Here is a 15634-nt window from a genome sequence, read left to right on the forward strand (position 1 = left end):
CTCTTCTAACTGGAAATAAATTGGCACACCGATCTTTATATAGAGACAGGATAATGGATGGAGAGCCCCTTGAACATGATACATGCCGGTTTGGAAGGACCTGATGTGTGCGCAGCACTTTTGAATGCATGCAGATACATGTTGCTTGCTCTTTGTATATGCAGTTGTCACATCACAATGAGCTTCAAGTGAATTGCTTGTGTGGGGTATTTTTTGTTGAAAAAAGGATTTTTGAGAAAATTTCATCAGCAACCAGATTTCAGTTTGTTTTTATAAACAAAACCCTTCGTGTAAAACTGCTGTAAGGGTTTGTTTACATGGAAAAGACCTCAGGAAGTTGTCAAGTAGTGGATTGTGGTGACACAGCAGGGTGCCAGGCTACATGTACATTATTGTATGTGAACTACATGTATGTACATGTAAATGTATGTATTCATCTCTACATACATGTATCATATACATGTGTCTCTGGTAATAAAGAGCCATACTAGAAACCTTTACTTTTTATTGGGCCCCTCTGCAAGTACACATTTCTGATCTGTACTTTGACAAAGTGGAAATATTGTAATTAATACAATTTTTATAAAAGTGCACGTAATTAATTTTCTTTTCCTTTCCTTTCAAAAGCTTTGAAATAGATCCAATATAGCCTCAACCCTCAGAGAGTCATGAAAGGGTACATTAAAAGTTTCCCAATTTTTTTTTGGACCTGCATCTCCTTCCCCTTCCCAAAATTGGGTTCTGGACCCACCCTTGTCTGTAGGGGTAATCTCAGTAGCCATATTATCACAAATAATATTTGACAAGAAAGATATTGTTGAAAGCCAGCAGGGTCTTTTTCCATTTGACACTATCCATTTGCATCATTTATTCGCATGGTCAAATTTTTTTTTCATGATTGCAGACAACAGAGCAAGGATGTCGTGACATAGTTGAGGCCTGTACGCTTAATAGCATCATTCTGTCAGTCTGCCATGTTTTACGTCATTATCCCCCCATGAGCAAGATTAAGGAACTGATTGACAGTGGTGCTGTGGGTGATGTTGTCAACATACAACACATCGAGCAGGTAAATTCCAAGCTTTCACTGACTACCTTTTATTCATTCATTCATGGAAGGCAGTCGCGGGTGACTAAGACGTCAGAGGCGTCGTTGATGTGAACGTAGGTGGGAACGCAGCCTAAAGTACGATGTGCAGATGCGGCCACACTGTGGGCATGCAGCAGCTGTTGGATCAGGTCTCCTCTCTTTACAGACTTGATGCTTCAGGTCCAGATCTTGCAGACGTCTCTCCTCATATGCCTTACTCCATTTTGGACTGCAAGTCGCCAAGCACTATGGTCAGTGGCCAAGTCTCCCAGCTACATTGAGTTACAAGGACATCTTTAGACAGTCTCTGTAGTTTTAGAGTGGCTGACCATATGTAGAAATTTTTATCTAGATTAAGACAGGTGTTCATCACTTTTTGAGATACTTTTGGAGGCAGTCGTCCCAGCTAATGCTACTCAATCAGCCTGAGCACAAAATTGCCCCCCCCAAAAAAGGTCCAACCCACTGACCCAATTTTGGAAGGCATGCATATTTATTAGCACAACTATTTTTGGGGCCTAATAAAAGACTTCACGTATGCAGTAGGCCTTAGTTACATAGCCATAATAATCATTGATTCTAAGAAATCTTTAGCAAGTGTTGATCCAATTCGAGCAAGCAAATTTATGGCTTACCCAATCGGGGGAAAAAAAACAAAAAATCGCCGCAGCCTGCACCTTAAGAAGGATTACTTAATGCAGCTGCGTGTATGGTTCTGGTAGGACCAAGGAAAAAAAAATTAATTTCGGCCCCTGACACTGCACGTTACAACTCTACCTTGTATATAGTATGGCAGATAAAAAGCTGGTAATGGCTGAACAAACTTGATTGTGTTATGACATTTTTTCCGAGCACTTTTTTGGTCTAATTCCGAACTCTGCTGTCACCTTTGTTCTTATAAAGGTGGATGATGTTGGCGTCCTTAAAATCCTGTGGGACCGAACCATCCTCTCAGAAGAGCTACATCAAGTCCCTGAGCTCAGTTGTCACAGGCTCTCCTCCCTCCTTGAAGATTTCAGGGGGTATCCCATCAGGGCCAGGAGCTTTACCGACTTGGAGCTGCTTGATGGCTCGCTAGGTTTCCTCCAGGCTAGGAGGGTCATCAAGGGATGCCAAGGCTATGCACCGAGGCATGTCCTGGATTACCTGCTGATCTATGTGAGAGGGGCTGTTAAGCAACTGACTGAAGTAGTTACTCCAATGCAAAACTATGTCGCTCTTTCCTGTGAGGAGGCTGACATCAGCAGATCTAACAAGTGCCATAGTATTGGAAGAAGGGCCGTACACAGCCTTCACCCAAGCAAAGAACTTCTTAGAGTTTTTCCTCATCTGTATAATGTTGTAGTTCTGCAGCCTTTGCTTCCCACCACTGGTTCTTCATCCATCGCAACTCAGTTTGGATCTTGCTTCTGAGATGCTTGAGATGTTCTTGCTTGGCAGGTGAGTTTTTGTTGTTTAGCCAGCAGGTCCTGCTTCCTGCTTCTGTTTCAGCAAGCTGGTAATCTCTTTGTCGTTGCTGTCAAACCAATCCTGGTGTTTCCGCTTTGGGTAACCAAGTGAGTCTGGCAGTGCTGTAGACAGTATTTTGGAAGTTGGTCCATGCTGCTGCTGGATTGCTTCAGATGGTAGACTGTCAATCCGGTCCTTGAGGTTTGCAACGAGGGTTGCTTGTGTTTCAGGATCAGAGAGTTTCAGGACATCCAGCTTCTGGATGTCCTGCTACTTTGACGTCTGTGTTTTCTGGATCTCAGCATTAAGTGGTCAGTCCAGCACTCTGCCCCACTCATTGCTCTTGTAACTTGTACATCTCGGATGTCACAGCGTCTGGTGATCACATAGTCAATCAGGTGCCAGTGTTTTGACCTGAGGTCTTGTGGTCTTGTGGATGTCACGTAGCTTGTACAGAGTGTTTGTGATGGTCAGACCATGCTCGGAGCAAAATGAAAGGAGCAGCTGGCCATTTGAGTTCTGCTGTCCTGTGCCATGGAGTTCAATGACAGCCAGCCATAACTGGGAGTCTCTGCCAACACGGACATTGAAGTCACCTAGTAGTAGAAGCTTATCTTCACGTGGGGCTGAGAGTACCAAGCTTGTGAGGTTCTGGTAGAACAGTTCTTTCTGCTTCTGGGTGTGGCTCATCGTGGGGGCATATGCACTGATGAGCGTCAGATGTGTCTTTCCTTTCAGTGGGAGTCTCATCACCATCAGATGATCGTTGATTCTTTTGGAAGGGATTCCAGGTTGGTGACAAGTGAAGTGCGAACAGCAAAGCCAACTCCCGCTTCCCTTGGCTTTTCTGGTGACTTTCCTGACCAGAAGAAAGTGTGACCAGCACCTGTTTCAGTAATCTCCCCTGTTTCTGCCAAGTGTGTTTCATTGAGGGCGGCAATATCGGTATTGTATCACTCAGCTCATGCCTTATCAGTGCAGTTCAACGTTCTGGTCTGTCGCAGTTCTTTCTATCCATTAGGGTTCTTATGTTCCAGGATCCAACACGAAGAGTGTGTTTGTTGGCAGATCTTGGATTTTTCGTAGATCTTTCATTTGAGTTTTGACCGCAAATTAGATGTCCAGTCAGCTGTGATAACCTGACACGATGAATTGAGGAAAGCTTTGTTTAGGTCACCTTTTTCAGACCCTTCTCTAAGAGGGGGAGCAGTGCTGCCCTTCAAGAGGGCTGCTCCATCGCTAAGGTAGCTGCAGAGCCCTACCTTTGCCTCAGGTGAGTAGAGAGTGACCACCCCACCTTGACCGCCTGAGTGCAGGTCCGTGGCTAGCAGCTCCCAGTGCCATCTTACACCTGCCACTGTTGCCACTCGCCTGTCGCCCCAGGACTTTAGACAGACGTCAAAAGGAGGAAAGATTAGTGGTGTCTCTGAATCCAGGGCGAAGAGGTGTATGGAGGTCTTTGGCTGCCCAAGTACCACAACCTCTCAGCCAAGCCAAGCCTCTAGCCAAGAGGGATGCAAAACATACCGTCTTGACCACGACTGGGATGCAGGAGCTGCCAGAGTGAAGACAGAATTTGCCGCCAAACTGCCTTAAGGGTCTCCCCTCCTGATTTCCTGTTGAGGTTGACTCCTCTAGCCTTGGTCTTTCCCAAGATTACCCACAAGGCAATGGGACCAAATTACCCATGGCTGGGGGGTTGTGGTCAGAGTTTCCCTTCTCCTAGGTGGGTTACCTCCCATGGCTGTTGAGCCCCGCCTACCTGGAGCTGTCTGGTTTTGAGGCACCAGAGACTCGCCTTTCACACCTCTGCTCTCAGTTTTAAGCATGGGCTGGCACGAGAAGCCAAGCAGTAGGGGTTTGTTAGGAGAGGCTTTCGGAGACGCTAACCTAATGGGGTATTTTAGAAGATGAGAGGTGGCTCAATTTCTCTCACTGCCCCGGCCATTCTAACCTTTTGGTTCATTTTTTATCTTTACATATTGACATATTATCACCATTTATATTTTGTTTCCGGAATCAAACTTCCAGTGTGGTTTGAATCATAAAGTGGAGCTCATTTATGCATTTCACATTTACAGCAAATCCCTTGCAAAGCATTCTAAGAGGTGCAGAATTTATTGGAGCATTATACATACACAGCATGTATCTGCATCATGTATAATGCATCTACATGTACTTGATGGGCATGCATATGATGTATTTGTGTATTTAATGTTTTAAAGGGTCAATTCAGTGCATTGTTTTACAGTTTACCTTCATATTTGCTAGTTTTGTTTGGTCCCTGACCCTACCTCACCCAGGCTATTCATCAGTCAAGGAATTGGCCTCATTACAGCACATAATATAATCACTGTTATAACTTTTGCAAGTTATCTTGCCACAGTGAGTTAATATCCACTGACCATCTATCTGGCTATGGCGAGCTATATTATCTTGCCGCAGTGAGTTACTATCCATTGACCATCTGTCTGGCTATGGCAAGCTATATGCTTTTGCTGCGGAAAAAATTGGAGGGAATTAAAAACATTCCCCCTTCATCCAAATATGGAAATTCACGTCCCAAAGAAAGATTTTCTTTATTTGAAACATAGCTTTTTCAAAGCAGGCTTAAACCAACTTCACTGCATCCCATTCTAAGGATACATTTGAGAATGATGGTAGACTGAATAGCACTTATAAAACTGTTCAGGTATTGGCCGTGGTGGGATATCGATATGCCATGGCAAAGTGTATTACTCACTGCAGCCAGATAGTCAAGATAATAACTCACCGCAGGGAAACGTTAACTCCCAATGGCAGTACCATTTGGGAAAAAATGTGTTGCCTATACCCCTTATGCTCTTCTGTATATTTCTTTGTGGCACATTACTGTGACAAAAGTTAGATACTTGTACGCCACATACAATGTAATACACACATGTACATGTACTATATGCATTTGAACAAATTTGATCATTGGTACAACAATAAGAAGTACATGTATATGCATGGTGTTCTGTGTTTCTTCACATTTAACTGTTGGAATCAGTGTGTAAGTCACCCACCAAGTGATCAAATTGAACCAACAAATCATGCATGTTGTATATTCCTGAATACTGATACTATGATAATTGCCTTTGTGTTCCAGGTTGGATTTTGGCACTTTGCACATTCCTTTGTCCGTGGAAACTGGTGTTGTGAGGACAAATCTACGTTTTCGCTACTTGCCAAATGTTGCCATGATGTTGACCTCCTATCGTGGTGGATGAGCAAGTACAAGTGAGTTATACTTTATGTTTAGGAGGTGTCTCTAGTTGGACAACAGACAACAACTGAAAGCCCAGCACACATCCACTACAGTCCTATGGGTTGCTTCAGTACCCCAACTTTCCAAGACTGACCTGGATCGTTACAGGGATCAGGCACATTTTGTAATATACACTACTCAAGATAAGTTAAAGACCCCTTTTTTATCTGACTTTTTCCTGAAACTATCCATTTTGAGAAAATGTGCATTTTATGTTTTGAAACATTCAAAAGTTTTTTATTCCAATGAAAACACCATCTAGACAAACAAATAAAAGAACTAGACCCCACTCATTGCTTAGAAAAAATTATAACTTAAGAAATTAGTGGTCCTTAACTTTTTTGAATAGAACCTGTATGTTTATGATTGGTATCGATTTTGTTTCTAGCTTGGGTCGGGTTGCAAAGGTTGCTAAAGTATGACCAGTGATCCACTTAATGTCAAGCCTGTTGGCTTACCATCGTTACAAGTAATAACAACAATTTTTGTTGTAATTTTCAAACAATTGTGTATTCCCTGAATTTTTCCTGCAGTATTTTACCTGAATTATTCTTTGGAAAATCCCCTGAAATTGGGTAAGGGACTGAGAAACCAATCCACTGTAGGCAGAGGTAGGATTCAATCTTAGGTCACAGGTCAAAGCAGTGGAAGGTAAAGAAAAGAAAGTAGCCTCTGTACCAACCTGTTATGTCATACTGCACACGATAAGACTTTTCTGAGTGTATCTGAACTCAACCACTGTTTGCATAGTTACATAATTGACAACAATTTTGTTTGTGCTACTGTTCATGAATAAACTGAGGGAAAGCAGATAGTGCTCATAATACACCAGGCTTAAGAAAAGCCATGTACCGGTATGTATAAAGGCAATTCCATGGTTAGTTTTGTTATATTTGAAGTAATGTTGCATCACTCATTGGGCGTATTGATCCATCAACGCATGTAGGGATGAGTTCTTCATATTGGTACCATCAGTACATCTTGCCAAGATTTGTAACAAAGCCATAAGCAAATTTAGTGACACTTGATGATTTGTGAGATGTAATTGGGCATGTAATCTTGGTTAGTAACATTAAGAAATGGACAAGAATAACAAAGAAATATGTTTGCAGACAGAGTTTCCTGAAGTGGGATACTGCTTAGTGCTGAGTAAAATTATAGCATTTCTGTGATTGCCTACTGACTGTTTTGCCATTTGTCATTTCTCAATTTCTCATCAGTTGATAGTATTGCCCAAAGATTTTGGTTAGTTACGTTGCAGTTCGTCTACCCATCTTGTTCATGGAAGAGATTGCAATCAAATAAAAAAGCTTGTTCAGCACAGAATATGAACCTTTCTCTTTGGCTTCATGACAACAAGTTACAAAACAGTCCTGCTTAGCATGCTAAAACAAGGTGCCAAAATGGGTATCATACATACCCATGATTTTAGCCCCTAAACAGGGTTTTAACTAAAAGCCAGAGTTAAGTAAATTCCATCTCATTAGCAGACCACTCAAATGAAAGGTCTTCTTGTTCTCTTTAACTTGATAGTACATTTATTATTTTGATGCTTGTTCTGAAGATACGTTAAATTTTCTTTTTTTTTTTAAACCTTTGACCACTTCTTCATGGAATTGCCACAACTAAAGCCCCTTTCGATACAATAAATCATGCATGGTGGGATTAAATCTTGATAAGTACTGCCCCATAACTTGGGTAAGTTGGAACATGGTATGGAGTAATTTGGAACATGGTATTTTATGATTTTTAATAGTCTTGTATCTTGGATTTTGCTGCTTGTAAGGGGCACACAAAATAAACACTGCCGTATGTTGAGACATTTGCCAGCTTTTCCTACATTACAGGAAAGGTGTTTTCCTAGTTGCATCCTGTCAACCATTTATTGCTGTGGTGCATTTGCAGTATCCCTGCAGCTAACTTCATATGGCACAAAAACTTTGAAAATTTATTAGAACCTTAACCCTAACACTCCTCAGTCCTCCAACAGGTGAAGGATTGAGGTGGGTTAGGGTTAATCTAACAGCAGTGGTGTCAATTGGGTTGAGTTTGCTGGGGGCTCTTAGGGCACTCATTTTTTTTGGGGGGGGGAGGAAGCATGTGACGTTAGGATCTGATCTGTCCTGTTCTATTGGAGTGAAAGGTACATGGACCAAGGCAGAATATCACTAGATAGTCCCTCTTGTAATTGCAGTGAAACTCATTTCAGATTATGTCCCGAAAGTTATTGATTTTGAACATGAGTCAATATGGTCCAATGCAAAACTGATAATTGTATATAGGTAGAATGCTTATGATTTTTTTTGTCCACAAAAATAGTTCAGAATACTCTTCAGGGTGTTCCAGAGAAAACCAAACCCTGAGGAAAGGGGTTAATATACCCAAACCATGAGATATGATTGTAATGTATAAGGATCTCTGAAATGATACCTATTTCTAATGATACCTTGATGGTATCCCTCCTGTCATGCATGACTGAGCACCATTGTCTTGAAAATGGGGCATCTGAGCTCAGTTGTAACACTTTGGATGCATTCTAGGAGCCATTGAGCAAACTCCCGTCTCCTCCTGAAGTCTCCATGCAAAAGTCATTAACATGACTTTTTGTTTCACTTTCAACCATACATGTTTAGTCATACATGACAGGAGGGATACCATCAAGGTATCATTAGAAAGAATGCTGCTTGTACTTTTCGGAGATCCTTATACATTATAATCATATTATGGTTGGGTATATTAACCCCTTTCCTCGGCGTTTGGTTTTTTCTGGGACTCTGTGCATAGGTTTTTCACTTTGAATTGTGGAATCAGAATTTCCTTATTGAAAACATATCTTAGAGAGGGTTACTTGCTTGCTTATTGCAATGTGTTCACACATCAATGAATATTCAAAGTAAAGAAAATTTACTTGGCCAGCAAAAAGCTGTAAAAGGTAGCAGTTTCCGTGCATGCACAGACATTTTAGGCCACATCCTAATTATTTGACTATGGCTTGAAATTACACATGACTATATGGGGACTGGCTTCAGCCATTACTGTAGACTCGTGCGTAATTTCAGGCCACAGCCAAGTAATTCGGACACGGCCTTAGTGTAACATTGAGGTTTTCCTTCCATGATGGCGTTACAGTTTTGTTCATGAATATAGATATCTCATTAGCATAAAACCAAAACATCAGCAAAATACCCCTTAAAATTGTGAAACAAAAATTAAAATAAAGATAGCTGAGACAAAGGTGCATTTTACAGTGGCCATGTACTCTGTTTATAGGGTCTAACAAATTTGTCTTGTGTGAGGGGGTCATCATGGTAAGAGATAAGAAATGCCACTTTTTTCTGATTCCTTTGTATACATGTATTTATTATTTACCCTGGGGAGACTGCTCAGTGATTCCCAGCAATTACTATAAAATCCATTGAAAACAACAGTTAATACTGCACCGAGAAAAGAGTAAAGTCGAAATCGAGTTAAAGAGTAAAAATCAGTTAAATAAGTACACAAAATGTTAATTAACATGATCCAGCCATGTGCTGATGTACATTAGACAAACATCAAAATAAGTAAATTTCATGAACACCCATACATACAAGTATTAAAAAATCAAGGCTTTGTAACTGTTTTTAAAACTAGTTACAGTACAGTTGCTGGCAGTGGACTTCTTAGGTACATAGGCAGGACATTTAATGTGTCAGCTTCACAAACATTAATTTACGTTTACCTGAATTTGATTTACTGAGTGAAATAAGGTTACCTTTGGAAATTGACAGAGTATTATAAGAATGTGCATCAACAGTGTGAAAGAAACAGTTGCATAGATTTGTGATGGTCACTGCATAATAAGACTTTTGTAGACCAATGTATTTAAATGAAAAGTATGCCTTTCTTCCAAGGTATTCCATTGTAATGTTGATAAGACATGCTGTTTGGGGTTCTCTGTGGTAGACTGAGGATAACTCGTCCAGCAGCTGTTCTGAATTTCTTTTGAGCCTGTTGAGGACTATTTTTGTGGAATTTCTCCAAACAGCATCAGAGTAATCAAAGTGAGGCAGAATCAGAGTTTTGTACAACAGGCTTAAAGTGTGCTGTGGGAGAACACCTCTAATCCTCCAGATACCTCCCACACTTTTATTGGCTTTTCTAACTTGTCTGCCAATATGCTCATTCCAAGTTAATGATGGATCCAGCCACACACCTAGATACTTTCAGCCATTTCAGTCATATCCCTGTTTAAAACTCTTGCCATCAACAGATTTATCACAAGTGAAGGATGCCATGTCACCAGCATGTAAAAATATCATAGTGTCAATGTACAGAGTAAAAAGAGTGGACCCAATGTTGATACCTGAGGTATTCCAAAATTAACTCCAGCAGGGGTAGAATACTTGCCACCAATTTTTGTAACCTGCTAGCATCCCTGCTGTTGAATCAATCAAGCTCAAGACGACGCACTCCAATATTGTACAATTTGTCAATAAGACAAGCATGATGAACAGTGTCAAATGCTTTAAGTACAAAAAACTGCACCTGGCATATTTTTAATTAAGTAATCAGACACTTTCTAAAGACATGTTTGGGTGGGGTGCATTGGCCTGAAGCCCAACTGGTTTTCAGAAAGAATGCTATTCGGATCAAAGTGGTCTGGCAATTGTTCGTGGACAAGCTTCTTGAAAATTTTCATACAAGTAGGAAGTACAGAGATAGGCCTGTAATTATTCATATCAAGGTGATGATGCCCATTCTTATAAATAGGGGATACACTACTCATCTTCCAGACTAAGGGAACAGAACCAGTGGAGGGGCTTAAATTCATAGTGTGGGCCGGTTATTTTGCAAGCTGTCTACAACCAGCCTTAAGCAGTTAAGTAGTCTGGGAGCAATACCATCACAATGATTATTGAACGAGTTGTCTTCTATACTATTCATTACTTAACTCTCTACACTGATGTTTTATTCAGTAGTATGTTTCATGTGTCTGATGCCATTTGTAAATTCCACAGATGCACTGGGGTATCTTCATTTGGGTCGCTGTCCCACTTCAGAAAGGAAAATAAGGTTGGTAAACATTTAATGTAATTTTCAACCCCTGGGAAATCCAGTAGATACCAATTCTAGGGATACTTCCTGTGTCAAAAAATCAACGTATCTCCTTAGAAATGGATCCTCATCTGTTCATGGCTGCCATAAGGCTTTAGCTTTCACTGAAAGACCAAGCCAGCTGCATCTAAATCATGACCGCTTTTATGAAGAAGCCAATTTCTCTCCGGAGAGTAAAACCTAGGTTTCAAGAAAATCATATCTGAAGTTGGTCTCTTTTTTTTCAACATTTAATTCCCCAGTTTTTAGCATGGCTTTGACTTAACCAATCCTGCTTCGTGAAAGAGGGGCTCTTTAATGACACAAAACTACAGAATAATGTAGAAGTCACTTTGAATTGAAATTGTTTATTATGTAAACAAACACATTCCTCTATTCATAACAATGCTAGAGTTCGTGTGACTTGGCTATAACGCGTTCCAGGTGCAAAATTGTTACATTTGTATCCATTTCTGAAGTCAAATTCACCTCTTCATGAAACCTGCAAAACAAGTTTGCCCATGGTTTGCCCTTTATGGCTAATGCTATATAAAACCGTTAAGACAAATTTACCTCTTGTGAAAACACAAACTGCGGTATAGTTGAATTTTGCCCAAGGTAGATCATCATGATTTGGTTGATTTCGGTAGATTTGGTAAAAAATGATTACACCAAGTTGTAAATAGCCCAGTTGATTTTGCAAAGAAAAAGGAAAATGAAAAAAATCATGACTTAGGGCCTAATTGTCTCTTTGTGAAAATGGTGACAAAATGTAGGGCTGAGCATTCAGTGTAGCACTTTGGTCATGGTAGATCTGGACACTATGATTGCCAAATCACTTTTAATTGAGGAAGGGACTTCATGACGTTCAAGTGATTTCAAGGATGTTATCCTCGATCTACCCCAACATGTAGGTAATATCTTCTGCATCATATATACAGTGAGCTTCTTGCATGCAATTTTGCCATTCAGGTTGAAGCTTAAAGAGTTAATGCTGAAGGATGTGTAAACCCCAAACAATTTTCCTAACAGTTTCCATGGTTACTGTACATGTACATGGAGATCATACAAGCTACTTTTCTGGATAAATAACGTTCATTACAGGAATAAGTGATGGCAAGGCTGTTAGGAAGCAGGTTTACTAAGATAAATGTTTATGTTGTGAAACATACATGTATATGAATGAGTAAGAACAAGTGCATCCAGACCTGTACCGGTGCTTCACCATGACTAGAATAACCTACCTGATCAAAAGAGTGGCTACTCAAAGTCTTACTATATGATAGAGGAGCTTTCCAAAAGAGTTAGTGATGCAGCCACTCATCAGGTAAAATTGACATGTATTTGAGCTGTATGAGACCAGAAGTGTGGGTAGACCTGTGCACCACACTGCAATCCCTGGAGGGTTTAGTGTTAACAGAGTTAACATTATGATGTGGCATTAACTATGGAGACATTCAAGAAATGGACATCATGTTCCTTGGAAGTGCTCATAAGGTTCAATACATTGTGTGAAAATTCTGTGTGACACATTATTGTTTATTCCATTTACTACATACTGAATGGTCAAAACGTCTTACCATGCTTGATCCTGGCATATATGGTGGTGTTAAAATGGCCCTTTTTGGTTGCATGTCTGCATGGCTGCCATATTGTCCGTAGATTGTTTAATTGTCAGATATGTGACACTTCCAATGGTTTGATTACCCTGACCTGTGTGTGCTATAAGTTACTGGACATACCTGGAACACAAAGTACCATGGCCTTGCTGTATCTGCATGCCAGCCCTATCTCATAGGTTTTCCAAAAGACACAGGTATCATGCGCCTGCTTCTTGATGTAAGGAATATTACATTTTGCCTTGTCTGTTTTTACAGTAACAATATGGTGTTTTAGACAGTCTTTAAAATGAGGTTTTGAATTGACATTGGGTTTGATTTATTGCAGCCTCCTGGTTCAGCCACTAGATGCCTAGACTGTAAGATTGAGAAAGACTGCTGCTACTCAGCCAAGAAACTCTACTTGAACATGTATGAAAAGGTATGCACTGTTACATTCAAAATGAGAACGGTCTAACTTATTAAGCCCTAACAGCTGTGTTTTGTCACCTTTTAATGTTCTAGTTGATCAAGATCACTGACACTGTACAGAGCAAGCCACATATATACAAGTATTTGTAGGCCAGCACTGCTACATGTATATTGCAGAACTATAGTTCAGTCAATTGCAAGTAAAGTCAGAAATAAAATGTATTTGTATTGAGAAACATTACACCTTTGTGCCAGAGGCTCTTTATTTGAATAACTTGTGACTCTGAGATTGGTGTGATTGTTTTTGGATGACTTGATTGTACCAGTAACTGTCATATAAACTCCTTTTGCATTTCCTTTAGTACAGTCTCATTGGTCATCAACACTCTCCTTTTACTCCTACATAGAATATTGTAAAAGCATGGTAAGGGTTCATTTCTGAGATTAGTCCATATTTCTAGTTGAATTGAGACCAGTCCAACAAGGTACACACAAAATCTTGGTTCTCAAGTGAAAAGGTTAAAGGGTAGCCTCATGAATGTTGAAACAAAGTATTGATGGTCTATAGCCCTAACATTCCTGAATCCTCCAATTTTAATCTGATTTTGCACACACCCTAGGGAGTTAGGGTTGATGACTTCACTGAATGAAGATCATTCTGAAGTGTTCAGGTGACATTGCTTCAATTAAATAAATCTCATAGTGGAATTAAGCATTCTCATTGTAGCTTTGGTACATGTTAATAGACCATATTGCATTTTTATTCTCCGGGCCAATTTTTTGCAATGCTTTTTCAACTGTTGGCAAAGTTTTATTAACCTTACTCTTATGAAAGATGTACAAATACTATTACTTGTTTGAACATAGAAATGGTTGCTGCTTCCCTGATGGAAGCAATTCATATTCCTGTGGATTTTGTAAATAGTTGGAACTTAAAGGCTCAGGTTATTGTATTCTTAAGTGTGATATCCCATGTGATCTTGCAGGGTATTTCTGATTGGCCAGTTTCAGTTATCTGCCATGAACCATCAATAGACTCCATCACGAAGGCTTTACAAAATGGGCCATATGGACGATGTGTGTATGACAGTGACAATGACGTGTGTGACAATCAGGTAGGTGTAGCAGATAAGTAAGAACGTTCATTGTATTTTATGGCCCATTGTGGTGCGACTGTAAGGTCAGATGGCATGCAACTTTTCCTGAGAACACCTTATTTCATAGTTTTACTTACTAAATACCTTGTATTCTTGTTCACAAGGAAGCAAGGAAACAAAATTGTTCCCAGAGGTACAAGAAGCCCTGAAGTTACAGAACCTTTGTTTATAAATAACTGAGACAGTTTGAGTTTTGTGACTGGTCCAGGTGGTTTTTATCGAATGATTAGACACGGTCAAGAGGTGTTCAGAACCAGGGGCCAGTTTTATAGAGCTGCTTAAGCGCAGAGTTTGCTCAAGCACAAAAAAACCTTGATTAATAAACAAAGGTTACCAGCTCAAACTCTGTGTGACTGCGGTCAAGCTATAAACCAAAAGACAGGTAAATACCTCTTCACGACAATGTACATCATAAGAAGTTTTGGCTAGTAACCCGTTTTGCCACGCAAGGATATTTCATGCTCAAATTTTTCGCTTAAGCAGTGCTATGAAATTGGCCCCAGTATTTAATAAGCATGGCTGTTGAATCAGAACAACAAATGTCTACCTCTTCAATTGTCACTTTTAGTAAAATACTTTAATTTGCATAAAGTGGGCAGTATTTAAAGCTTAAAAATTACAGGTAGGTTTCACAAAATGATTTATTTTAGATTACTTTCAAACCAAATTGAGAGCATGGTCCATTGTCAGCCAGAGGCCCATGGTTAGTTTCAGATGTATTTTTTAAGAAACTGCTCAATCGCCCTTTTATTCCAATTTGTAAATATATTTTTACACTTCTTAGAAAGGCAAAAATGAACATTTTGATTAGAAATCTGTCAATTTCGTTGTGTTTGGCGAAACACTCCTATCCTATAGCCAAATCTTTTTTTTTTTTTGGAATGGCACTGAAGAAACACCCATGTAATGAGCTCTGGACCAATCAGGATGGTCTATCTTGTTAGTATTTGTTAATAGTCAGTGAAAGAGTACTTCAAAAAAGTCTTGCTGGATTAATAAAACCGGACATACCTCATTCCATGATTTGATGAAAGTTGGTCTCTGTATACGGTCATTATACTACATGTATATATAACTTCATTATTATCATACATGTACCATACATTTCTGCCTTGTGTAGTGCTTTCTGTTTTCCCTTTTCTTACATGGACATTTATCTCTGTTACCTATGTATTGAAGGGTTTTTGCGCATGTAATGCTGTGACTGGTTTTCAGTGTTTGTGAGTTTATGTCATCTGTCCAGCACTACTTCCCAACATCTCTACCCTACATGATCTATAGTATTGTCACTACCTCATTACAAGCTATCTTTTATTATTATGCATATCTATTATTCTGCATATGAACCATCTACCTTTCTGTATACTACCAGTTGTCATTACTGTGTCTTTTGTCTGTTTATATGAAGGTTGTTAGTCTGCGCTTTTTTGGAGGACGTACAGCAACGCTAACTATGGTGGCTTTTACAGAAAGTGTGTGTAAAAGAATTGTCCGAGTCTTTGGAACAAAGGTAATCAATTGGAACAATTGTGCATCCTCTTCACTA

At 39.8% G+C, this 15634-nt stretch overlaps 1 protein-coding gene across 9 annotated transcripts in view; it reads left to right on the plus strand.

The window, feature by feature from the left end:
- LOC110985124 (uncharacterized) overlaps nucleotides 1-15634 on the plus strand; it is a 35854-nt gene that overhangs the window by 15148 nt on the left and 5072 nt on the right. For 8 of the 9 annotated variants that reach the window (XR_002598936.2, XM_022245913.2, XM_022245914.2 and 5 more), the window contains 7 exons: nucleotides 905-1069; nucleotides 5670-5800; nucleotides 10826-10880; nucleotides 12849-12941; nucleotides 13299-13355; nucleotides 13918-14046; nucleotides 15497-15598. Coding sequence is in view for 8 of the 9 variants with exons in the window: in XM_022245913.2 (XP_022101605.2) it covers nucleotides 905-1069; nucleotides 5670-5800; nucleotides 10826-10880; nucleotides 12849-12941; nucleotides 13299-13355; nucleotides 13918-14046; nucleotides 15497-15598 (732 nt within the window). In the remaining variant the exon portion in view is untranslated. The remainder of the gene's footprint in view (nucleotides 1-904; nucleotides 1070-5669; nucleotides 5801-10825; nucleotides 10881-12848; nucleotides 12942-13298; nucleotides 13356-13917; nucleotides 14047-15496; nucleotides 15599-15634) is intronic. The other variant, XM_022245915.2, reaches the window with a different exon arrangement.

The sequence above is a fragment of the Acanthaster planci genome, linkage group LG16, assembly GCF_054643075.1.
Source record: "Acanthaster planci isolate LZ-2023a linkage group LG16, COTS_SCS, whole genome shotgun sequence".
In the NCBI taxonomy this organism is placed as follows: domain Eukaryota; kingdom Metazoa; phylum Echinodermata; class Asteroidea; order Valvatida; family Acanthasteridae; genus Acanthaster; species Acanthaster planci.